General features: G+C 40.9%; 1 protein-coding gene across 1 annotated transcript in view; it reads right to left on the bottom strand.

The window, feature by feature from the left end:
* Positions 1 to 27,594, bottom strand: part of grin2ab (glutamate receptor, ionotropic, N-methyl D-aspartate 2A, b) — a 118,800-nt gene that overhangs the window by 66,911 nt on the left and 24,295 nt on the right. The window contains exons 3-4 of the mRNA XM_078166151.1: positions 22,396 to 22,620; positions 22,115 to 22,273 (exon numbers count right to left, since the gene is read on the bottom strand). Coding sequence (XP_078022277.1) covers positions 22,115 to 22,273; positions 22,396 to 22,620 — 384 coding nt within the window. The remainder of the gene's footprint in view (positions 1 to 22,114; positions 22,274 to 22,395; positions 22,621 to 27,594) is intronic.

The raw sequence follows: 27,594 nt of genomic DNA, 5'->3' as shown, positions 1-27,594 counted from the left end.
AGAGGCTTGGAAATAAGAGATAATCCATATGTCGAGGAGTTGCTCTACTGTGGCCTAAAAGGCTATTAAGTTCTTTGTTCTGACATGTCAGTGGTATGTGATCAGTGATGCTGGTTTTCTGCTAGTGCTGAGAATTACTCACTAAATTACCAAACACACATCTGCAGATTAAACAGAGCAGAAAATTTTGGGGGGTGTTTTTGTTTTGTTGTTTGTTTTTTGAGCAGATGAAAGATTCCTCTAATATATTTCAATAATTTACGCATAGCGGCAATAATGGTTCATCTTCCTTGAGTCTGGTAAATCAAAGGGCTCCGTGTGACATGAACTAAGGGCTCTAGATTTAGAGGAACCAAAATCTAAGGGAGAGAAAACCCACTCAGAGCAAACAACACAATGATAGTCTTGCAATGGCAGACCTTACACATTACATGTGTGCCATGGAGGAGGAAGATGAAGACAAGCCAATGTGGAAATTCTGTCTACCTTTCTGGATACATTTGTAAGCCTGGCAGCAATTCACTATTCTAGCAGCATGGAGAACATGGAGGACAGACCAATCCATATTTGCAAGGAGTAACAGTAATCTGGAAGGGGGGGATGGAATGCAGTTGCCCAAGAACTGGAGACGGGCTGCAGATGTGCTGTAGATGCCTGTGTCTCCTAAAAAAGGTTTGATGGGATGCAGGAGACATATTTCCTCCAGAGAATCAATAAAGTGTAAATTAAAGTCCCCCTCAGCTCAGAAACGTGTTTTGCTTGTAATTACCTCATTTGGATGTTTGACCTTCAAGGTGAAGAATGATGCATGTGCAGTGTTTGACACAAGAAAGCTGTTTTCACCTTAAATCTGAGTGATGTGTTGGTATGAGCAGGATTTTGTGACAACTCCTTTGGAAGAAAATCATGGTCCAGTGTGCAACATACAGAAGTGTGATATTGAAACGTATAGCCTCCAATGCACATACACAAGTAGGAAGCATCTTGTGTCCAGCAGTTAACATTTGAAATGAAAAATATTTGCATATTTATAGATTCTGGTTTTTTGGGGTTTTTTTTACTAAAGGGAGAAGTAGACATCTACTAAGACTTTTTTTGCTGTGAAAAATCCATATCAGACTTTAAATTATTATTCAAAGTGGAATATTTATATGTAAGTCATAAAACATGCCTGGAGGGGATTTTTAAAGATATAAATGTGTTTGTATAGATCTGAGAGTAAGATCCAAGCTAAAACATTCATTACTTCTTACTGAAAACCAGATGTCATTCTTATATGTTTTAAAATAATATACATGTAGTTTGTATGTATTTACCACAGAAAGCACAGTGGATCAGTTGTTAGCACTGTTGCCTTACAGAAGGAAGGTCTTCTTTCTGTGTGGAGTTGGATGCTGCACAGTGCCTGCCCACTCCTCCTGAACAGTCAGGTCAAATGCAGAGGACAAATCTTCCCACTGGGATTACTAAAGTTTGACTTTAATTAACTTAGTCGGACATTATCTCCCAACTCTGCTGTTAAATTGAGTATGAAGAGCTGGTGTATTTTCCAGGTTTTACAATGGCTGATTAAATAGAAGACTTGCACAGAATCATCCATAACAATTCGACTGTCTTTGTTGTAGTTCAAACATCGTTTCAATTCCCTTTTGACACTGGAAACGGCAACAACATGGGAAATTACAGAGTTTAGCTTTAAGGCCTGGATTAATATTTTTAAGGTTTAGCACTGGCTACATGGTCAAAGTTATTTTTAGATGAAGACATAAGGTAGACATAGGGGATTCAAAAACCTTGATGTTCCCTCTTAATCTCCTGGAAAAACGGTTTGAGGTCAGTTAACATTTACATATTGTCAAAAAGACAGTTTTTTTTAATTGTACAGATCAGTGGGCTTTAGCAGGACGTACCGCTGGGTGTTGTCAACATAACAGTGAAAGGAACTGGAAGTCTCAATAATATGACTCAGTGGTGCAGCAAACTAATGCAGAAGAGAAATTCATTTGGAGTTGAACCCTGAGGGACCCCGTGAGAGATCCGAGACAAGGCAGATGAAAAATTGCCTAAATGGTTCTTTTCCTCAGTTATAACATGAGCTAAGCCAGGACAGTGCTGTTTACACCGGCTCTGTGCTCAAGACAGTCAATTATAACGGCATTATTTACCATATTGAAGGCAGCCTTGAAGTCTGTGAGGAAAAGAACAGCATAGTCAGAACCAAGAGTTAGAAAAAGGTTGCCACAAATGAGCCAGCTCCTGAAAACCAGACAGATTTCCATATATGTTGTTACCATTCAAACAGAACAGCTGAGACACATACAGCAGTTCTGTGTACAAAAAGAGCAATAAAGAGGAAATGGGTCTGAAACTGCAGAAAACTGTATCATTTTTACAAGAGGCAGGATCATTGCATGCATGAAACAGGGTGAAACAGCCCCAGTGGCCGTAGAGCTATTTACAGTGGAGATGACACTTGGGCAGACAATATCAAGAAACCCCTTAAGGAGGCTTGTGGGGATAATGTCAAGAGGCAGGTTGTAGATTTGATGTAGGAGACAGTCTCTATTAAGAAAGAAAGAGCTCAGAGCAGCTTGGAGCAGCAGAATTTTCCAGTGAAATAAAAATGTAGGGGACATTTGTAGGGCATGCACTGGTGCCAGTATGAAGAAGGAGAGCACGACACATTTATCAGTGTGGAACAGGACCCATGAGACTGTCCAGTCCAGAAAACAACAGCACTGGTCATTTGTTTAAAACGCTTAAAACAGCCTGTGTTTATGTTCAGTGCGAAAGCAGCCCACTTGGAATGCAGACAAGTACGTATACTCAATTACTCAGGTATTTTTACTTCACTGAAGTTTTTTCTATTTTTTTCTAATACGACTACACCACTTCAGAGGCAACAATCTTACTTTTTACATATGTCTGATGGCTGACATATGTAAAAAGTAAATACATTTATATATTACAGTTGCACCTAAGGTGTTAGAGAAACCGATCATAGTGTTAGTTCCATCCCCAGCTCCTTCTTTCCATATATTGAAGTATTGTTTGAGCAAGGCACAGAACCCCAAATCGCTTGCCATGTGTGTTTGTGCTGTCTGGTAAATTAATATAATGAAACATACAGAAACAAACTGTAATATCAGCTTACAAACTATGATGACATATGACAATATTATATATTAATATACCTAATATCATGTAAAACTTTGACCAGCTACAACAGCAAGAAGCTGCAAACATGTTAATACATCCGTTCAATATTGTCCATAGTCAGTCCTTTTACTTGATACTATATGAAGAACAGTCCAAATCAAAATACATATTTTACTCTTATCCTCTAGTGCCATTTATCAATCTAGAGTGTTTCGGTATGACTTGCAGAGTGTTAGAGACATTGGTCATAGAGATATCTGCTTTCTCTCCAATATAATAGAACTAGTTGGCACTCGGCTTGTGGTGCTCGAAGCGCCAAACAAATTAATTTGAAAAACTCAACAGCAATGTCTTTTTCCAGAAATTATGACCAGGTTACTCGAGATCATCCACAGGCCTTGTTGTGAACAGTTTCATGTAGGAACTGTTTTTTTGTTTGTTCAACCAAACCACATCCGCTAACCGTATCACAACAGGAAGGAAGTATTACATTTTTCAAATGTATTTTGTCGGCATTTTGAGCACCACAGGCTGAGTGCCATCTAGTTCCATAACTCTCATGAGAAGGCAGCCATCTCTACAGCAGATATCTCCAACACTCGGCAACACACACCAAAACAATCTAGACTGATAAATAGCACTACAGGTAAGAGGAAAAATATTTACTTTTGATTTTTGGGTGACTTGCCCCTTTAAGTAAATTAAGCTAATAATACTTATGTATTTTTACTTTAGTAGCATTGTGAACACAGGACTTTTACTATTCTAACATAGTGATTATTATCCTCAGAGGATCTGAATACTTATTTTGTAAAGCAGGACAAACAACTACACTGATTTCTTTTAAGCATTACAACAGTCTTCTTAACCAGGTGGTTTAGTTACCTAACTTAAACCATGCCTTAATGCTGCACTGATCAACATTCTGAATAACAATACGGCAAAAGACTTTGTGTAATAAAGGGGATGGCAACCTTCACTATCAAAACAGTATTTCTTTTGCCACAAAAACATCAATCTGACTGGAACAGCAAAACCTATTTGAGCCTTATAATGAAGGTAACACACATCTATTGAGTCTAAATTAGCCTTTGAGCATTACTAATAGGTCTAAATGAGCATTTATTAATATGTTTTACCACAAGGTGGCAACTATGCAGTGTGCTACTATGATATTTTTTTTCCTTTTTTGGTTGCTTTGACTTTGCAGCATTTGCAGTGAAGGCAAAGGAATCTGTGAATACATTATTAAAACTCTCAGTTTTCCTCGAAATGTCAAAACATTTTTTCTATTTGGTATATAGGCTACTCGTTTTTACAGTTTGAGAATGTAAGAGTCACTTTACATACAACATAATAAATGAAAATGAAAATGGGAAAAAACATGTTATTCATTTCCATGTAATTGTTTTTGTCAAAGCCACAAGGAGCCACTGAAGAGGGGCTAAAGAGCTGCATGTGACTCTGGAGTCACAGTGTGCCCACCCCTGGTGCAATGTGATAGGTGTTGCTTGTACTGACAAACATACATCGAACTTTCCCCAACTTTGCTCTTCTCCTCAGCCCTAGGGAATGTTTTACACCCTGCACCTCCACTCTTTTGGTCCACTTGTACTGCTCCAATAAACCTCATTTCCAGCTGCAGCAATCAAAGTTATGATAAACCCTATCCACACATACCTGCCCAACACCACACCTCAGAGAGATAAAGCACCCACAGTGGGTACTGAGCACAGTGGAAGAAACTAAGGAGCCAGATGTTTCTCTTGGGGAGATCAAAACAGAGATAAAAGCAGAGTAAATATCTGACTTATATTTGTCAGGTTGCCACGAACACGAATCCAAATGAATGCTAATTCATGCTGGATGTGAAAATAGGCAACGATTTGCTACAAAAAATTTGCTGTAACAACTTCGCTAGGTGATCATATGTCAGTGTTGTGTTGCAAGCTTGCTCATCTACCCACATGTGAACTCAATTAATGCTGCTTTAAGGATAATAAATTTGCCATCATCTCTAACTTTAACAAAGCAGTTAACAAAAAGGCCTGAGGACTTGTTGGAGCTCTTGGGTTTTTACTTGGACCAGAGGTCAGAAAAGTATGACCTTGACCGCCTCCTGATATTTTCCAGTGGTCCATTAAATAAGTGAAAATTTTTCCTTTTTCACATCTTTTCCTCTGAGGGGTCCAGGTGCAGGCGCTGAGCCAGGGCTGGCTCCACTGTTCGTGAGTTAATAGTTTAAAAGGGGCAATCGACTCAGAAATGGAAGACCGAGTGCCTCGGAGAAGCTCCTCTGTGTCAGTAACAGATTTACATATGATGAAAGATGAGAGATCAGACAGTTCGGGACTGGAGATATTATTTTGCAGTGGCAATAATGAGCGTGCAATATACTTTGAGCCAGGTTTACTGCCGGGTTTATTGTCTGTTTATTGTCTGGAGATCGTGCCTGCTTTATTAACATGACATCAGCTGTGCCTCTTAATATTCACCTTGACATTTCCTTGAGATTCGAAAATTTATGTTATCTGGCAGAAAGGCAAATGGGCAGGTGAGAACTGGGAATAGTCTCTGAGAAAAAAATATTACACCGAGCAAATCCCCAAATAGATTTAAATTCAAACAGTAAAGTCAGAGGGGACTTTTGATTACCCGCTATACAAATCTTCTATATCAAAATAGGCTTTAAATTCATGTCTTTGTGACTAAGAATAAGTCTAACATGAACCACATAACTGCTGTGAGTTGCTTTATCAGCTGGTCTGACACACACATGCAAACATACCTCACACACTCTCTCCCGAACACACTTACTCTTTCTTCTCAAACACACACACTCAGTACACAGTACATGGACAAGCTTTCCCCTTGAAGCTTCTTTGAAAAGGTTTATAGAATCTTAAAATAGCAGTGTGGTCTGTGAGCACAGGGATTAAAAAAGAGAGAGCTACTATAGAGCTGCTGTAGTGTGACATCACAGACAAACACACACACACGCACACACACACACACACACACACACACACACACACACACCACAGCCCTGCCATTGCCATCTTATTGTACTCCCCAACTGGGGCGTGAGAGAAGGAGGAGAGCGGGGGGGATGACAAGAGAGGAGGAAAGGGGATAGGTTGGGAAGAGGTGACGAGAAGAAAGGGAGCATGTAAAAGACGTGGAGAATGACTGAAAAATAAAAGGATATAAGAGTGTGATGTAGGGGAAAAGCTTGAAAGTGAAGTGTGTGTGAGGGAGAATGTGTGACAGATGACAGTGGTGGGATTAGAAAAATGAAGAAAAATATAATAATATAGAGGGCTGGTTGGTGTGGGACCACTGCTGTGGTGTGGTGTGGTGTGGTGTGGTGTGTTTGAGGTTGACTAAAGATGACTGCTGACAGATCTGAGTGACTGGTGAATAGTCGTGCACACACACACAAACACAGGTGCAAAGACAGCAGGTCCGGCTAAGGTAATTTTCTTATTGTGTGTGAGACAGAGGGACCTGTTGGCTGATAGTGACATCCTGCTGCTCCATCACACAGCACAGACAGACAACACGACACACCGACACTGCCCGTGATGTGTTCTAAACAGCTGCAGCAGCTCTGCTGAGGAGAGATTGACATCTCCAGCAGCCGTTTCCAACAAGCAAACAACAATAAGTGAGACTCACTGCCAACGCAGACAAATAAACAGAACGCAGAGACACACAAACAGACAGTTGCATAAGTGGCACTACACTGTCAAGATTGTTTTCCAGAGAAATTTAAGCCAGAGTTGTGTTGCTTTACCTACAATCAACATGTCAGGACAAAACAAGCTCAAATTAGTCATAAAATAAAGTTTGACATGGTTTCAAGTGATATTAACTGTGTCGATGTTTGAGCTGAAGTTATGTTCAGTGGAGTTTTATTTAATTTGGTGTTTGATACATCCAGACGGCTCAGATCAATCTGCAAGTTAATCAGGGCTTCTCATCATGAATCTGATTATCACCCCTATCTCATATTGAATCTGGACATCTCCCACAGTATCAGACACTTTTCCTTCCCAGTCAAGGCCTCTCACTGTCAGAATGAATATATATCAACGAAAAATCAATAATCCTCTGGGTGTCATTGCATTGATAATCCAAAAGCAGTATTCAGTATTAACCTTTCTGCTCTGTCCTCTGACTTTCGTCTGTCTCTGATTTATGTTACCACTGGAATAATTTAACAGTGATGATTCGCAGGTTTAAATAGAATAATAGAAAAGCCACAGCACTTCGCAGACTTGTAATGAAGTTGTGTTTGGCTCAGAGTGACAGTAAATATAACAGAAACGAGTTACCTGTGCTCTCTGTAACATTTTGCTGGTTTTCAGCTGCACTATAAGTCAAAGAGGTGACACATCTTTCGCCTGTTATCACTGCGGCCAGATGCAGCAGAGTAGTTCAAATCCAGTGACATATTTTGACTTCAGTTGATGGTGAAAGAACTGCGGGGGGGGAGTTTTTTTGAGATAACATTCGTCTCACTCCCTGAAACTCTGATGAACTAAGGGCACTCGTGTTGACATCAGCATTTCGGACAGCCAAAATGGCCTCCACTATGGGCACACAGATGACGCTGTGGATTATTTCACATTTGATAACATGTTGTCAGCAGTGTTTTGCACAGGCAGTTTTCAGGAGAATGGGCAAAAGCCCTAACTCTTACTCAACTGAGCTGGAGAAGGTCATGCCCTATGAAAGGGCCAGGGCAGGCCCTGAAAAGTTTTGATTGCCAGTTGAAAAGGGCAATTTGCACCCAAGAGGAAAAACCCATTCCTGCCCCCATGAACGCCACTGGTTGTCAGTGTCAAAGCTGACTAGTGTGAGCCTGCATCACCACTGAAGGAATAAAGCAGAGGCTTAGGCTGCTGTGATTGGGCGGCAGCACCGCTAGCCAGGACCATGAAGACTGAGCTGTCGGAAATCAGCTGTGACTGACAGTGTTTTTGCTCCAGTTGTCTGGCCAATGTCAACAGAAAACAACTCACTATGATGCTGAGAGTTTCACCATAGGCTGTTTTTGTTTGTGGATTTTGAATCCAACACCAGTGCATGAAGAGAGTGTTTTTGTGCTGCGTAAAACAACTAACAAAAACAACAACCCTAACGGGCGGGTCACACCAGAAAATAGCACAGCGAATGAATGAATGAATGAATGAATGAATGAATGAATGCATGCATGAATGTGCTTCTTTATAAACAGGCTGTTCTCATGCACTGTTAGTATGTATACCTAAAAAAAGTATCGTACCAAAATTCGTGTATATGGCACTTAATCATCAGCCAGTAATTCATATATAACCCACCTATTTGGGAAGGCTGTGATCACATGACCAGTGTGCTGATGGAAGTAAAAAAGGAACTAGTTCATGTAAGACGGAAGGTTGGTGGATGGGTCACAAAACACAGGACTTTCCCCCAGGACCTTCCTCAGAAGACCCGTGTTTGTAACCATGTGAACTTTGAGTCATTTTAAGCTACGTCCTTACCATGTTTTTTTTCCTAGACCAAACCAACGAAACTTAATGTGCCTTAAAATAATCAATGTAACTTTATGTTAAGAATTTATGTTGAGCAGCCTACGTAACATCATTGGTGGGCCGCCAAGTTATTAGATATTATATGAACTGTTGTGTGTGCATTTTCATAAGATATCATACAAACTGTTGTGTGACGATATGTGGCTGTAAAAAAAAGTGATTCTAGCAAGCTTTAGCAAGCTCATTAGCATAGTCTGTTACTGGATAATAGGTTGCCATAGTTTATTCAAAAGACATATTCATACCATTGGCTCCTGTTTCAGATGTCTACAAACCACTGCATCTCAGTAGAGCATTTTATATCCTGACAAATAAAAGTCGATGGTGCAACACAGCTAACCTGCTAAAATAGCTTCAGCCATTTTTGACTTTGGTTGTGTATAGCTCGCAATGTAATTGGTAATTTGATGTTGATATAAATGCTAGAGATAGCTAACACACAATGGGGATGCTGGTTGTGTCAACTGGTCCTTTGCCACTGCACAAATAGTGGCCATTGTTTGGTTACTGCATACGGTTCCAAAGCATGCACTACCAATTGTGTTTGCATATTTGCTGGGCAAGCAGGAATACATGCTCTCTATAGGTGAGCATGATTACCAGCTTACACTGACAGCCAGGTAAATAAACTCATTCTCCAAATTGGCTTGGTCTTGATAATCTCACATCCAATAAATACTGCAACATCGGCACTGAGGGACGGCTCTTTGTGCCGGTAAACTGTGATTTATCTGGTGTTATAAAAGGCACTGCTGTGGTAACAACTGTAATGGATTGTGTTGACCCTGCAGAGTGGATGTCCACATTATTAGATGCAAATTATTTTCCCTTAAAGCCATAACATGCTACAGGGTGTGTGCAGAGTGGGAGCAGAGTGGTATGATTTTGCCTGGAGCCGAGAGCAGCTTTTTTTTTTTTTTTTTTTTAAGTCAAAGCATTGCTGTTCTCTCATCCTCCAAGACAGTGATCCATTCAGCAGCATTCAGATATAATGCAAAGCAATTTTCTGCTTTCTGTCGACATCTAGGATTTTATCTGAAAGGAAAAACTGTATCTCCCACTGTAGGCCCGGACATGGTACACTATATGTAGACACGTCTCTACATCTTTTTTTAAAATTCCTTTTGTTATCATCAACATTTCAGTAATAGCTGTTGTACTATGACAATGAAAACCACTTCAGAGATAGCAGCAAAGACGATTGCAGCAAATTAAAAGATACGAATAGAGTGCACTTTGCCGGAGCTCTACATTCAAAGCCATGAAACTACGACACCAACCTAGAGACCAGAAATGTAATAACAGTATTATTTTTCGAAGGGTTTTTGTTATCTTTCTGCTGTTCCTCAGCTGCCTTCTGCTTGATTTTGTATTTTCCTTGGCATTTAGTAACTCACAGGAGGTCTGGTCCAGTGAAATATGATTCAATCAGCCAATCATTCACTTAAAATACTGGATATTTTTCATCCTTTTAGAGCAGTAATCTTGTCAAAGGAGAGACAGTGTTTTACATCAATGTGTTTAAATATTTTGAAAAACAAAAATCTCATGATTTAACCTCAATAAATCTCGGAGGTCTTGTCAATCATCTGTCAGGTGGTTACAGGCTTATATAACTGATGATGCCCCTCACCAAGGCAAGCTTAACCTTTTCGTCTGTCAAGTATACAGCTGTAATTCAGCACCAGAGAGGTAAGGAACACACGCATAAACCAGCTGAGTAGGTTGCAATGAGCAGTGTTACTGACCATGGTTTATGAGGAAGACAAGAGTGCAGCCTGCAGCAATGCAAACTTCATCAAGAGAAAATGAGGAAAAGAGGAAAGGAGGAAAGTGTGCTGAAAAGTAAAGTGACTGTCACTGAGCCAAAAGAAGAGTGAACGTCACTGTCCGAAGATGAAAAGCACTCAGAGTTAAAAAGGGATGGTGAGGAGTGACTGTCTCGGAGCGAAGATTTCAATTGCCCTCCGAAGATGAAAACAACTCCACGACAAGACAACATGATGAGGAGTGATGCTACAAATCTGTCGTCCTTCTAAGAGGTAACCTCCACACGGTGCTCAGTGTCATAGCCTAGGCACAACCAAAAATACAGGTTGTTATTTACACGAGCAAGGCATAGATCGGCTTCTGTTTTATGTTTCAATTTTGTCTCAAGTTGTTCCAAATTAACAAATTTTAATGCAACATATTAAAACTCAGAGTTTTTGTTTGGAGTGTCACCCACTAAGGCTTCAATTACACTGCCTTGTAAAATGGACACAACTTTCGGATTTATATTATGAGCATGAGCAACTGGATAAACTCCGACAGTCTGATTTTTTAAGATTCCTTTTTGCTCAGTTTTTAAATACATTCATATTTACTGACGCAACTCATCTTAATACCACAGTTGGTAACTTAAATAAAAGATAACTTTTTGTCATGTTAGCTAAAACTGTCTCTATATTCACATATATCTAAATGAGACAGAAAAATCTGACAAAAATCATATTCCTCTGCCTACTCTATTGCCTCGTATTGCTTCTAATGGCCTTACTGCATGTGAAGGAAAACAACCAGTCAGGGCCGGGGAGTCTCTAATGCAGATGTCAATCATGTCAGTCACAGCTCGTAAACTGCAGTCAAACTAAGCAGCGCTGATCAAATATGAATCAAGATTCTGTAGCTGCATTGCCTACTTCTGCCTCAAATGTTTTCAGAAACATATTTTAGTGTACTGATAAGATAAAAAATGATCATTGGTCATTGGGCGGTACTGAGTTCTTGGCTTGACTAGATCCAAGATGGTGGCCAGGTCACAAATGTCCTCATTTTACAACTAAACAGTACACTAAAATATGTTTCTGAACACATTTGAGGTGAGCCTAGTTTGCCTAGTTTGACCGTAGTTCACGAGCTGTGACTAGCATGATTGACAGATGCGTTAGTGACCCCTTGGCTCTGATTGGTTGTCTTTGATCTGCCATATTCTGGTTCTAGCAAATGCCATTAGAGGGTGTAGGGAGAGAAGGAGGGACATCTTTTTTTTTTAAAAAAAAATCCTTCTCATGCACTTCTTTCAGATAGTCTGAGTGGGTGGAAGTTGGCTGCATAGATCAGCCTCTCATTGGGCGGAACGAGCCACCCGCTGAAGTCCCGCCCTACCACCTCCGGTTGCAGTTTTCAACACGTCCTTTACTAACTTTTGCGGTGTTTGATCTTGCGGGGATGTAGCCATTTTTCCGCCATGGTTCGCGTCCTGTAGGCGATATTTTTGTGGGCGTGTTACACCAAAACCTGTTTCCCCCCGGCAATATTTTTGCAAGCGCACTGTTGCTGTGGCACCGCCCAGAATGATTGTGATTGGTTGAAAGAAATACAAGCAGCCGGGGCGTTTTTTTTCTCCAATCTTAAAGTGAGAGTCGGCCCAGCCAGACCGTTCTTTTCTTGAGAAAGGTCTGGTGAGCGAGACTACTTTCAGAATACTGAATATGTGTTTCAGCAAATATGACAAAAAATTATTTTCATAAAAGTAACGGACTGTAGCTGAAATATTTTTCACTAAACATCTTTCCATCAGAGTTGCACTGGAGATTAATTTCTGACGGCCACAGACAACAGCAAATACTGCAACAGGAAATACACTTTATTCAATGATGTTGTTGACTGAAAGAATAAAATGCTTTAGTAATCAATTGGTAGTGTCTACATATTAATTTCTCTTTTTATTAGAGTTTGTTCTGTGTTTTGTATGTGATGATGTATATTACATAAACGATGCTCTTTGATGTGCTGTACCAGTTAGCTGAGAGCTAACTTGGCAGATGTTTGCTTCCACTACAGATGGAGATTTCATTGTGCATTTAGGTTAAGTCAATGTCTGTTCATCAAGTCTATGTGATATTCATGCACACAGTATAATACGGGTTGTTTCGAGGGTAACCGCCATATGACCCACAATATGGGTCAGTTTCAAACTGTATTTTCTGCATTTTTCTTACCTCCTGTCAACCTAATGTATGTGCTGCAACCTACCAGCAGGAGAATACAAATCTTTTTCTATACATTTTGGACCTTTACACTAAACTGATATTTTATTTTCTCACAAAACTGACAGTCTCCAGAGAGGAAAAATATGAAAAGTCCTGCTATGCATTTATAGTGCAGACAGAGATAATAAGAGTTTTTTGGGGTAAAAAATGTGTTGCAGTAAAGTTACTGCTTCTGTTAACTTTCTGCCACCTATCTGATCACTGTGATCAAATAATGCAAGTGTCTGCTAATCACTCAATATGCAATTAAAGTCATATTGTGATTATTTTGACTGATATTGCGATTGATATGAGTTGCGGTTTTATTTATAATGGTCATTTTTGCATTTCAATTCCACTAAAAAAACATAAAGACTACGATTATGTGATTTTTGCGGGGGTCTGTACCAAATAAGCATGTTCCCTCACATCTGGAATATAATTTGTAGGCTGGGGCATCTCTGTAGTACCACAATGCTTCCTTTATAATGGTTGTGTGTGTTGTGACACATTTTAGTTTTATTTATCGTACAATTTGGATATTGAACCTGGCTATATTTCAATTTTGATAATATTTAGATAAATTGTGCAGACCTAATTTAAAATTCTGAAGACATATTCTAAGATGAGCTAGCTGTCTGCTGTCTGTGGTCTTTATTTACAGGAATATTTAAACATTTTCCTAGTTTTCAGGCATTTCAATGTAGACAAAGGCCTTTACAAAACAACTTGAAAATGTTAGTGTTGACTTGCATTGTTTTCACACATAAATAGCATTTCAGAATTAGCCATCTTAGTGTGAAGGTAGTTGGAGTTGCCTGTGCAGTGACAAGGACATGATCTCTCACTGGCTTTCTCATCGACAGCCAGTTGTGTTCAGAGTGGTGCCCAGCTACACCAGAAGGAACTGGGCATGAATACCTGCGGTGTAAACGCAGCCAGGGAACCTTAGCAGCAGGCAGAACAGAACTAAATGCTGTAGTCTGGTTTAGTCACCATAGTAACCATACTAACCCAGCTACTTTCTTTTTTCCCTCCCTCCCTCTCTCATTCTCTTTCTTTCTCTCTCACGCAGACACAGAAACCCATCATCTAATCTTGCGTCACAGGGGTTCAAGGCTAGCAAGATTTTCCCAAAGCCTTCAAACGTAGCTGGCTGTTCCTCTCACAACCCGAGCCACCAGAGAATAACAACGGTGGATGCAAGAGTGGGAGAAGACACAAGAAGACAGAGAGACAGGAACAAAATAAAGAGACAGGAAAGAAGAACGGGGTGACAGTGGGGATGGAGATGTGGAGGAGAAAGAAAGATGGAAACAGGACAGAAACACAGGGGTGGGGGAGACAGGGAGACAAAAAGGAAGTAAGAGCTGCAGAGCAGGAGAAAAAGAATTGAAGGTGAAAGTGGGGGAAGGATTCATTGAGTGAGTGACACAGCAGTGCATCTCCAGCAAGTGACAGCAGGTGAGGGGAGCAGGTGTTAAATATTAAAGCGACTCAGCAGAGAACCTGGGCAAATGGCCCCTACTGATATGGGACATCCCAGGCTGGGACACACACAGCCACACACACACATGCAAATACACAGACACCAAGGGTTGCATCCCACCACAGTGGCAGAGCAAAGCAGAAAGAACACGTATGTTTAATTCACAACCTTCCATTTCAGCATGTTCGTGTTCTTACGCTACGCACCGTGACCCCCAACCCCCCACCCTCTATCGCCCACACACCAAGAAGTAGGAAGTCAAAAGACGAGATGAGCAAGGTTGGCGGGGAATGGGTGAGCGCATGTGGGGGTGGGGTGGGGGGGTGGGGGCAACAACATTTCTTATTTCCCAAAGCGGTCCCTCTGTAATGGAAGTACAACATTCCAAACTAATCCTGTTCCTCTCCTGGGCTTACACATGCCCTCTCTCCACATCAATTCTGTGTTCCCTAAACGTGTCTCTCTTCTCACAGCACACCATCCAACTTCTCGTAGATTATTCCTCACTGCTCCACACTGACATGCATTATCGGGGAGGCAGAGACCAGAGGAAGATTGAAAGAGAGGGAGACAGAGAGACAGAGAGAGAGGTTGGACCTGTTGTGACATCGATTCTTTTGTTTTCATTTAAGGAAAAAAAAAATGTGTTTGGCACAACACAAATGGATGATTCTTTGATTTGTTAGGGCTGGTCCTATTGGGGTGGAATTTATTTTGGACATTGCTGATGCTAGCAGAGGCACAAGGGGAAGTATATTATAAACAAAATAAACAAACACTGGAATGCAAAAATAATGTCGGTTCGGTTCATCCCTGGCTGGTAGATCAATGTTTCACTTTAAATCACACGCAATAAACAAAGCCCACTTATGCCTGTAGGTTATTATTTCTACGCTTATTCTTTCCTTTTATTCATTCATTGGTTTAATATATTCCTAACACAATTACTACATGTGGATGTGCATGTGTGTGAGTAAGTAATCTAAGGACATTTGCACACTGAGCTTGAGAGAAGACTGTTTTTCCCCAAGACTGCTCATGTTAAACATCTGTGAAAGCTGTTTATACGGGGGTCTGGGGTCTACTTCATGTGAACGGCAGTTTGATCTACAGCAGGCAGCGGATGAGTGGGAATTAATTTCAGCCCTGGAGATAAATGATCATGTAAGGTGCTAATGGTGAGGGTCTGTATTGGGAGGGGACTGCTAAAGTATCCCCCAGGCATGATGCTTCTTGTTACATGATGTAGATTCATTCCAGATATATTCACTCTTTTGTGCAGTATTACAAAAACACTGATGTTAGTGGAGTTAATACTGTGGAGAAATGATTAGACAGTTAAGAAGTGGATCCAGAAGCAAAATCTCGACTAGGGCAACACAAAAGCCAAGTCCAGTCCTGGTAATTGGAAACCAAACCACACACGACTAAACAACAAACGCCCGTGTTTGACCCCACTTGAAATGAAGACATTTATCCCCAACTGAAAAGCAGATCAAAAAATATTCTAGTTTCTGGGATAAACACATTAGCACTGAGCTCAGAAATCACACCGTGTGTAAACACAAGAAAATGTTGACAAATAAAACCTGTCCTTTTTAAAACCTGAGGAGTCGCTGCAGTAAGTTTCTGGTCTCCACAACCTTGTTTATCACAGTTTTCAGGGATGCCTGCAATGCCTGCTCCTGTTTATGTGATCGAGTATGATGGCTGTGCGGCCAGCTACTGATAAAAATGACAACTGGAGAAAGCCTTTACATGAAATGTGACATAATCATGACAGTTAAGTTTGCATCTTGGCAGCTTAACGCTGCTTTAACACCAAGTATTTCACACTTGCACTGCCCACCTCCACGTATATCCATTATTTTAGAGCACTTGCCTGCCCGCTGAAGTTCTTTTTCTGTATTTTCTTGGCACCATCTTCTTCTTTCTTTTTTTCCCCTCTCCATCTAAAACATCATGAGGAGACTACTACTGTGCTGAGCCAGGATAACCAAGGTAACGCAGGATGAGCCGCTCATTTTTCACTTCTATACTATAGACTTGATTGCAACATTAAAGATGTGTGTGTGTGTGTGTGTGTGGAGACAGAGAGCGCGAGGCTCTGCCTGTTCAAGCTGCAGAAAGCACAATATTGTTTGTTAGCCCACAGTAATCAGGCTGAATTGTTACCAGCCCACTAGGATTTCTTTCGATCCAGATTACAACCACAGCACTGCAGCAGGTATGAAATCAACAGTCACACAGCCAAGAAGTACATGGAGGCAGATTTTCAGCTTATAGCAAAATACGTTTGTTTTTTTTTTGTTTTTTTAACTATTCACACCAATGCCATTTACATGGGTATCATATTCTGAAGTCACTGAGCGCTAACATAGCTGAGAGCAGAGCAGGGTCAGTGTGATGAGATCACCCTCACAGTGTGAGTGTCAAGCACATGTGTCAACCTCACTGAGAGTCCTCATCACCTCCGTAATGGCCTCCTTTGGCTTTGTCACCAGGCAAGACAGGAGCATGTTACAGCACAGCATCGTGACTGCTGCTGAAACAAGTCACTGATTAATCCATTAGTCAATCAACAAAAAACTAATTGCCACAATTTTGATAATCAATTATTCCCTTCACTCATTTATCATGAAAAAAAGCCAAACATCTGCTGGTGCAGCTTCTCGTGTGTGGCTGATTCATCTGTTTCATATCATCACAAATTTATATATTTGGTTTTTGGAGTGCTGGCTGGACAAAAAAATTATTTTAAAAAGGTTGCTTTTGGATCTAGAAAATGGTGTTAATATGTACCAGCTCTTTTTAACATCTAATAAACTGAGGAGGGTTCAAGCCTATCTTTACTCTCAATAGCTTGTTTGCAATCGTGACTATTATGATATTAAAATTCAGATGGAGAGCAGGAAGTGATAAATCTATATACTGCATGAATTGGAAATAGAGGAACACAACTACATAAAATGGTTGGATGAACCTGCAGGCAGCAAGTATCATCAGAAAACTGAAACTCATGTTGGATGTGATCCATACAAAACAAGGCAAAGTGATTCCTCCCACAACTTAACCAGTTTGCCCGCTGCTGTGGATATGATTGTCGTTACAAATTACCACATCCTCCAGACCTCCTAACATTACTGACATTACATGGTGAGTCGATGACAGTGTACAGCATTATAGCAGATTTTAACTATTTTGTGTGTGGTTGGGTCAACAACTGAAATGAGCATTACTGTCTTTTATATTTTAACTCTATACAACAATGCTCCGCTGAGCATGGTCCCACTCCGAAGTCGTCGAAATCCAACACTTGGGCAGTGACTTGCAGCTTCAGAAACCAATGAAAAAGGTGTCCTTTAATGTTGGCATGATACGTAACAGCAACCGGCTGCTTCAGGGGGAAACGCAGCAGGACAAAGACAAAAGTTAAGGCAGTGAAAGTCCACGTGGGGCAGGCGGGAAGGGGTGGTGGATGGGTCCAACAAACACCAACTTTGACCCGAGAGAGCGGTGTTTGCGTCCCGTAAGATTCTAAAGCCAAACCCTGTTCGTTTTTTCCTAAACCTAACCATGTGTTTTTTTGCCTAAACCCAACCATGTGTGTTTGCTGTTGAAGGGAAAAAAAAAAAAAAAAAAAAAAGTCAATTTGCGGTGTTGTACCAACATAGTGCGTTTATTTTGAAAGAGACTGCATGTAAACGTTGAATTTCCTGTGGAAATGGAAGTGTAAAAGAAGTTGACATGGTGTCCCAGAACGTCAGCAACCAACACACCCAGGGTGCCTTGCACTTAGTACGTGGACATGGAAAGTCCATGATCAAAACATCAATATGTGACGAGGTCGGAGTGAGAATGTGTTGCTCTGCTGTGGGGCTAATGTTACTAGGTAACAGTAACTAACTTTAATATCTACCATCCATCTACTGGGTCGACTGTTCCCAGAGCTCTTGTAAAAGGCCATAAAAAATGTAGGTCATGGCTAAAAACACAGAAGTTGTTACAATCCATTATAATTGCCTCCAACCTGAGGCACGTTTGACACAACGCTTTACAGTTTATGTTTGAAATAAGTTGACTCTGCTTCTCCAGACTGAAGACGGAGGTTTCGGATCAACATCTGCTGCTGTTTCTCAATGATATTAAAAATGTTTTTTTTTTAATTATTTTATTTTTTTTACTTTTCCTCTTAATATCCGTCAATATTTGGGACTTAACGTGCCCCCCCCCAATGTGACTGATTGAAACAGCCAGGAACAGGCATTTGCGCATGTGTTGGTCATCTTTGCCTCCAGCTGCATGTCCTCCATCTGGACAGTGCACCGATGTCTGACCTCAAATGCAAAGAAGCTATTGATTAAACCAAAAATAATCAGCAGATAATGAATGCAATCCTTAGTTGCAGGAACTTAAAAAAACGACAACAAAAAGAATTATTCAAAGATGGACCCAGGGGAGGAAAATCATCAATATCCTCTCACATCTTTTCCACACACATCTGAACTATGTCCTTCTGGACAGGGCAGATACTGTAAATGAGAACTACAACAATCACACACATCAGAACTTCAGAAAAAACACCAATCTACCAACAATGCTTTTTCAAATGATTTGCTGACTCACTGAGCCTCCGAACCTGCCTGCCAGTGGACTGCTTTTGCCCTTAATTTAAACCAGGCAGGAAGACATTTATATTTACAGGACAGGCCTGCAGGAACAGTTGCAGGGGGGCTGGTTAGTTACGGGCTACACACACTCGCGCTCTCACTTGGGAGCTGCCGAGAATGACCGCACTCTTGTACTTTTGGCCACTGAGCAGTTCAATTAGAGCAGCTGGGGGTTAAGTACCTCGTTTAATGGCACATCAACGGCAGCGATTGAAGGCGGGAAAAACACAATTTATTTATTTTCCCTATCATTATATTCTCGGTGGGAGATTTAAGTCAGTGACCTTCATGTTGCAACCCCACTCCTATAACCTTCAAGCCAACTCTCAACGTCTCTCTTACCTTTCGCTGTCTCTTTTTCTTGTGTTTTCTCACACTCACACTGCCTCCCCCATCAACCACTACTTCAAAAGGCCGCTGTATTGCTGCAGTTATTGGTTCCTGTGTTTTGGCTGCTGTGCCCTGAGAGATTTAAAAGCTAAAGAACCAGTTGTGTTTTTATCAAAGCTCCTTCAGTCTGTCTGTCAGTTAGCGAGGTCTACAGAGTCAGTACCAGAGAGAGAATTCAACTAAGAAAGAGATGTACATCCCTAACTTTGCACTGAGCATCAGACCAAAATAAAACAAAAATCCGATCTTAAAGGATAGCTTCTTTTTTTTCTTTTAAAAACTGGGAATCTATTTTTCTGGCATCCCACTGAGTGCAGTAGACGTGATGCGTGATTCTTTTTTTTGGCTTTGCATAGCCCAGTTTCAGACCAAGCAGAAAATGCATTATTACACATTTAAACAATGCTTGATCATCTGTTCTCAAAATGATGTACCAGAGAATGCTGCATGTTCTATGCAAAGACTTCGACTGACCTTATGAATACTGTACTTTTAAATGAGCACTAAGTAACCTTTTAAAAGGTTAATTAACATAAAAATGTGCTGGGTGATACCAGCCATCAATCCAGTGCGTTGGCAGTGTTTCTCCTCTGTACTTAAACAAAAAAAAATCATCTGACAGAGCAGCAGTGATAGCACAAACAAGCTTCCAAAGCCTCTAGTGTGTCATTTTCTAATCTACAACACGCTGACTAAAACATCTTCAGACAATTTATGTGTGATAAAAGTTAACCATGTCCATTCTCAGTTCAACAAAACCTCAAGATAGCCATTAGACATCCACTAGAAACAGCTTAAAGGTCCAGTGTGAAGGATTAAGGGGAGTACATTGGCAGAAATGGAATATTAAGTATTTTTTTGTTTTGTTTTTTTACGTGTGTATAATCACCTGAACATTAAGAATCAACGTGTTTTCGTTAGGGCTGGGTCAGTTCTCGGTAATACCAATTCGGTTCGGTACTCCGTCTTGGACCGGGTTTTTTTTTTTTTTTTTTTGGAGACTGACTGGACTGCATACTCGGGCGGAACGTACGCGGAGCGGACTCCGCGGAGGTCCGCCCGGTAAAAGCGGACATCCGCAAGCCCTGTCCGCGCAAAGCACGACCGCGCGGACTCCGCTCTGCACACCAGTGTCACACAAAAGACTGGTCGGCATGTAGTTTTCACATTGCAGGGATTTTTCACGGACATTTTTACAGGAAACTATAACGCGGAAGTGCGCTCGACTATGGAAGCCCAAATGACTGTGGACATTCCGACATTCCTGAGTCCACTCCGCTTATAGTACGCCCGAGTCTGTGAGCACCTGTGTCTGCCTCTTCGCCAAGCGCACAGCGAGCAGGAGAGAGAGGGGGGTGGGGGTGGGGTGGGGACTGAGCAAGGGGGTGCGAGTGCGCCTGCGCCAAGGCCTCTACTGTAGCCTGGGAGTCGATAATGGCGGACAGTTTAGTCTCGAAGAAATCAAAGAATGCGTCACTATGGCAACACTTTGGCTTTGAGACAGACGAAGGAGGCAACCCTTGTTTGCACTGATTGAGTAAGCTGCAAAATTTATTTGTAAGGAATAAAAGAAACAAAGTGTTACTGTCACTCTGTTGTTATATGGTCGTTTTTTATTTCAAATGAGTCAATTGCGCCCCTAAGTGGCGAAAATCTGGTATTACCGACTTGATGTGGTTTTTCACAAAAAACAGACCGTTTTTTTTTTCTTCTCATACCGACCCAACCCTAGTTTTCATTACCTTAGAATGATCCATTTACATCTACATAAAGAGCGAGTCCTCATCCATGGAGTCCGCCATGTTGCACCGCCATGTTTCTACAGTAGCCCAGAACAGACAAACCACACACTGGCTCTAGACAGGGTCATTCACGTTTTCGCATCTACCACTGTAGCAAGCAGCCCCTTGACAACGAGCTGAACAGCATCGGAAAAACACCGATTTTTAGGGTGAAACTGTTTATTCAGTGTATTTACCAGTTTAAATCACAGGGTCCATTCGTTTCAGAGACAAAAAGACCTTCGTCGATAATTCAGCTCACCGTAAAGACCTCCTGAACATCTTGAACTTAAGATATCAGAGAAAAAAGGTGAGCACACATTAGCAGATGCTGGGCTAGCGGCCCATCTGTGACGACACAAACATTGATTGGCAACATAAAACTGCTTTATTCAGTGTTTTTACCGGTTTTAATCAGCTTGTTCGCTTGTTTTGGAGAACATGAGACTTCTGCGGATAATTACGACCAGCTAAATATCTCCTGTGAACAGTAAAGACCGAAGGAATCCGAACCGAGAGTGCAAGCAGGGCACATGGGAGAAGTTTTAGCGCGTTGCAATCTGCAAACCTCACATCTAGATGCCACACACTGCTCCTTTAAAATGACTCACAAGAAGCAAAATGTAACATTTATCAAAAGCTGGGGTTTCATATTCCCACCAGCTGAAGATAAGCACGAAATCTCTCCAATAGGCATTTTATTTTATAGTGTCTTACTGGTAATGGAAATAAGTATCTGGAGGAACTGGTTGGTGTCTGTAAATTATAGAGTATGATTTTGACCTGCTCTCTATGAAAAGTGTCATGAGGTAACTTTTGTTGCGTTGTGAATTTTTAAATGAAATTAACTTGATATGAGCAAATTGCTAACATGCCAGCACATCTGAAAAAAGTGTAGTTTGAAAAGCATTATCTGTCAACATTTTAAAGGTGACTGAGATGAGGGATTGCAACTTCCTAATCCCCAAAACAAAAACACTGTGTATCCAGAGAAAAAGCAGGAGTGTGTTTTGTTTGTGTCACAGTCACTCACCTTGTCAGCCATAATCATAGAGGAGCCTCCGTGGACTCCCAGGACTGGAAGTTGCGTCTGAACGGAGAGGAAGTCAAGGATCTGGGCAATGGCCTCCTGATCGGTGCCATCGGCAAACACAAGGCCATGGAGACGAGTGCGAGACAGAAGCTCACACACCTTGGGACACAGTGAAATAAACTCAGGTGTCAATCAGACACAGACAGACAGTGTGTTTGTGTGTGTTATAAACTGCATGTGTACAGTATGTGTGTAACACTGATGTAATATCGATTTCTCACCTGTGTAATCACAGACTTAGGGTCTGTCTGGTTGACCCTCAGTATCACCACAGAGACGTCAAGGGCATCATCAGGGCGCCGAGGTGGGCGGAGCTCCTGATCAGAAATGTGGCGCGTCTGGCCCATGATCACACCCACACTGAGACCTGGAGGCTTCTGGGACGCCACAGGCACCATCATCTGGGAGAGTAGGAGCAACATCCAGCCCACTACACCCATCATACCCTGAAAACATAAACACAAAATATTAACCCAAAGAACCGCCTTGCAAAGAAACCGTGACAGTTTGCGTCACAAAACCAGACGATTACAATTCTGGATTTATTTACAAAGCTCACCCACTAAGTACATATACAGCACCACCTGTCAGCAGCCTGTCACAGGTGAGGTGAGACATACTGTATGTTGGGTGGCTGTGCTCAGGACATTGATTAATCACAGAGGTGGCAGTTCAGTCCCCAGTTTCTCCTGTACACATGCCATGTTGTTACCATGTTGTCAGGTGGTTATATGTTCACAAACTGTCAAGGCAAAAAATACTGACACGTTCTTATTTTATGAGCTGCTTAAATCTTATCAAAAAATGTTAATCCCAGATAACCAGCCTTCAAGGTGTTTACAAAATAACAGTCTATTCTCAGGACTTCCTAATCCCACAAGGTGTGTTTACACAGAGGGGATGATAACATATCGCCTATCAGTACATGCATAATGATAGGAAAACATCATTGTATCAAGCTATAAGAAAATAAACAAGATGGAACTTTGTTTGTTGCAAAAACTGAAACTCCTAATGTTTTTATTTATCTAAAACCATGTTATTTTCTATTTTGTGTCCTCCTGTATATAACATCTTCAGATTTTCTGTGTGTCCTACAAGACAAGCAAGAACTCCCACTTTTTGCTATCTTTGTGTGTTTGAAAGAAGTTGAGTCACACCTTGTGAAAGAGTTCAAAATCGACTTCACCATGTTGTGGACAGAATTTATTTCGGATCATCGGCGTATAAGAGTCTTGTGTATTCTGAGCATGTCTTCAAAAACGCAGTAAGCGCTGTAAACCGGCCCGCAGGGTTTCTCAAAGAGCGGCTTGTATTTATCTTTGATAAAAACAGTGTGACTCAGATATGTGACCTGAATCTAATTATTAGTGCAAGTCTCAAGTGCAAAACCAAAGATTATATGATAGGCACAAACTGGAGCTGGGGGTTTACTGTCCTCTTTCTGTCCTCCACTATTCAAAAATCATTTAATTTAGTTTCAGAGTGGGCAGCCATTAGGAGAGCAGGGTTAAAACGTAACTTTATTTTTGCTAAAGTGCTAATCGGGCTTCGTGAGACGCCCTAAATCTCTCTTCCACTGTCTGCCTTTACTTGAACATAATCTAAGCCTGTAGGCCATGTTCAAAGTAAGGTGCCAGCTATTAATGGATAAAATAATCCTGAAATAAATGTAATCTGATTTACCCCAGTCATGGGGGTATGAGGGGAAACATTCCAAATCGCTAAAGGCACCCGAGTGTCTGCATCAATCAATAACATTCGTCGAGTTGAAAAATAACATTTCTTTCAACTCTATATCCTAACCAAATTCCAGGCTAATACAGAGGAGTTTAAGCTCCTGTTCCTACTTCAGCTTACTCCGTGTTACCTTTTCCTGTAATGTGAGCAGATCTAAGAGAAGCAGATGAGTAGAGGAAATGCAGTGTGAAATGCCTTGGGCTGAATGAGAGCTAATGAAACCATGATGCGAATGCTACGTTGCATCTCAGCCAATTTCTTACACCACCACAGTCCAGCAGAGCTGAAAAACACCCCAGGAGGAAACATCACGTCCACAAAATTAACCCACTGTCTCTGTATCTCTTCATCCGGCCCTCTCCTTGTTTTTTAACTTTGCATGTATGTATGGTAATCATCTTTATCTTAATGTATTCATTTTTTTCAGTCTTTCTCTAATTCTGCCAATCTGTCTTTCCGGCTGGCTTAGTGTGTGTATCTGATCCATGTCATCTCACACCCAGTCTAATCAGGCCAGTTAGTCAAGTCAGTACTTTCCCAGCTTGCTCTCTCTGCCCTGGTGCCCACAGACTAGCCTGCAGCTCCAGCAGCACTTAGCATACGCCGCTAAATCACACACCGCTACACTCCTGTCCCAGGAAATTAGTGTCAGCTCCAACCAATGGGACAAGATTACACTAACTTTCCCTGGAGTTAGCATCAGAGCTAACATTACTAGCAGCTGGAGTGTGCTGCTGTGCCACAGTTTCCATAATGGTCAACATAGCTGGAAAACTTTGGGTCAGTGAGTGTTCTCGCTGTCTTGCAGGATTTGCATTTGTGCTTAAAATCATATCCGCTGACTCCTGTGATAAGCTTCCAAAAGAGATGTCATGAGGGGTAACTGTTTCTCTCTGTGTTAGCATTTATGCTAATATTTCCACAAAACTGAAAATGCAAGGTCTTAATAATGTAACACTATTCAGTGGCATAATTCTCTAGTATTCTGCCGAGGGTGTTAACTCTTCACAAACATCCCATAATGGTGGAAGAGTATCCGATAGCTGATTTACTGCAATAAAATCTGCATAGCTTTTGTTTGTGCTCATCTAGACATGTTTCCTAAATTGTACAAATATGCCTCTGAGCAACAAATTAGTCTTGTCCAAGAATGTTTTTATTTTCATGGCTAAAGTTAAATCTAGATTTGTGAAAATGATGCCTCTGTCAAAGCTAGAAACAACACACCCTATGCTCAAATGGGAGCTGGCGTTAAGAGGCCCTCAAGCTGCTTCAGTGACAATGAATCAGAGGACATCTTTGTGCACTGTGTAACACAACCCAGGGTGATTTTCCTCGGATCTAAGCACATTTTTTGGTTCAACAATGTTAGCCCTAACTCCTATTAAATAAAGCTTGTGTGGGTGTAATTGCTTAAATCTATCAGTCCACAATATCATTCTTTCATTCATCGCCAATGAAGCAGCTCTGTATAGTGTCTCTAGATGACAAAACAAATTAGGCTTGCGGTTACGTGGGCCTTGTTTCCCCAAAATATCTTAAAGCGATACTCCACCCAAAATCTGTCTTTTGAATAGCAAGCATTCAATCTTGGTAGGCTTGAAATGGGCCTGTGAGCATTTACCCATGAACGGCAAAAGGAATTCAATCAGTTTCAACAGATTTTATTGCTAACCTTTTTTTTGTGTGTGTGGAGTCAGACATCGTGTTGATCAACAAACAACAGAAAGATGTAGCAATCCTGAGCAACAGCAACATCAGGAAGAAGGAACCCGAGAAGCTTGAAAAATACCAAGGGCTGACAGAGGAGCTAGAGAAGATGTGGGGAGTAAAGGCAACAGTGGTGCTATTGGTAATCGGAGCACTCAGGGCTGTGACCCCCAAACTGGGAGAATGGCTCCAGCAGAATCCAGGTACAACATCTGAGGTCTCTGTTCAGAAGAGTGCCGTCCTAGGAGCTAAGATACTGCACAGAACCCTCAAACTCCCAGGCTTCTGGTAGAGGACCTGAGCTTAAGGAAGACACACCACCATCACTGAAACTTCTTGAACTTTTACAGTACAACCAACTTTTCCACTGTCCATTTGTATGTTAAACACATTCCTGTCATTCTTGGGGGTTTTTGTTTTGTTTTTGGGCCGAGATGAGGCTACATTTGCAAATCTATTTAGGTGGAGTATTGCTTTAAGGTTACAATTGTTACATGCATCATAAAAAGCCTCTTATCTTTGTGAGGCCTTTCCAAAAAGTATCTCAGTTTTTGCCGACCCCATGTGACAATCCAATATTACTGTGTTTGGTACTGTTATCTCATAAACATTTTATCTCATTTGTTTTTCTGTTTTATTTTCATTCTTCTAATTAGTTATTGGGTATTTCTCAAATATCAATCTCTATATAAATTTGACAAGTATTCAGTGCAAGGAGAGAGCTGAACATTGAATTTTATAATTAGCTCTTTGGATGCTGGTGGAGTCATAATAATAAAAAAAACAACATCAAAACAAAAGGGCTGGACAGCAATAAATGCAATTGGAGTGGTGAGCTAATGGAGAGTGATCAGCTGAAATGAAAATTTATTTTTCTATCAAATATATCAAGTCAGTAAAAAAAGTCAGGTCATCAATCTCCTTCATCATCCTATGATCACATTGTGGAACAACTGGCTCCACAATGACGCTGTCATTGTACCTAAATCTAGTTATTTCGTAATTAACATTTGCTTTACAGCGGGTTTCTTGAGAAAGAGAAAAAGTGAAACTTCACATTAACATTTAACCTACAGCGTATGCTTATTGCATTATATGAGATAACAGTTGGCTGTAAGCTCTCTGCAGTCTCAAAGTTGAATAATACGGTACATCATAATTTCTTTTGTGTGCTGTGACACAGCCACTGAGGTAGCACATGAAAGCAGCTGCCACCTTAAAATGATGTCTCGCCACCCCATTTTCTATAAAGTTTCTTCTTAGTGTTTGAAAAGCATTTTTTTTCTTCATCAAATGTGTTTTTTTTTCAGTTTGGTTTGTTAATCCCCATAATACCCAGTTCCAAACTCTGAGTGTCAGGGCCAGATTTATGTACATATTTGCGCTCGCAATCTACATGAAATTAGCGTCTGAATTACTAAAGCAGCAGCTAATTATCAGTAACTAGGACTGTCTTTTAGGTGCGCTCTGCATATAAACGAGATCTCCAAAGACGCAGTTCAGTGATGAAATGGGGAAACGATGGGGTAATAAATCATGAAAGAAATCAAGCCCCAAAAATTAAATAAAAATGTAATGATGCTGAGTTCCCATTAAATGAAATGTTAAAGTTTCCAAGCCATTTACTAAGTCCCTGATTAAACTGTAACTAAATAAGTTGGGCATCTATTACGATAAAATTGTCGTAAGGTTTGTAAAACCAATGCAGCAGAAGTCATTAAACATATAAAATGTCTTTAAAAATACATGCCACTGCAACTACATGTCAAGTGTGCAATCACCGTAATGCATTAGCTCCGAGGATGTCAAGTTCAAGTTCAGGTTGAATGACCACAAAGCCACAACTCTCCACCTTCTTTATATTTTTGTAAGAAAACTGTGCAATATTGTGCTTCTTTATTATTACTGCACTACTTTTCTTTCTAAGAAGCTGTCACTCTCATTTCTAAATAATTCACTGTAGCTCTCCT

The sequence above is a fragment of the Epinephelus lanceolatus genome, chromosome 3 (assembly GCF_041903045.1).
Source record: "Epinephelus lanceolatus isolate andai-2023 chromosome 3, ASM4190304v1, whole genome shotgun sequence".
Classification (NCBI taxonomy): Eukaryota; Metazoa; Chordata; class Actinopteri; order Perciformes; family Serranidae; genus Epinephelus; species Epinephelus lanceolatus.
This window is presented reverse-complemented; position numbering and strand designations above follow the sequence as displayed.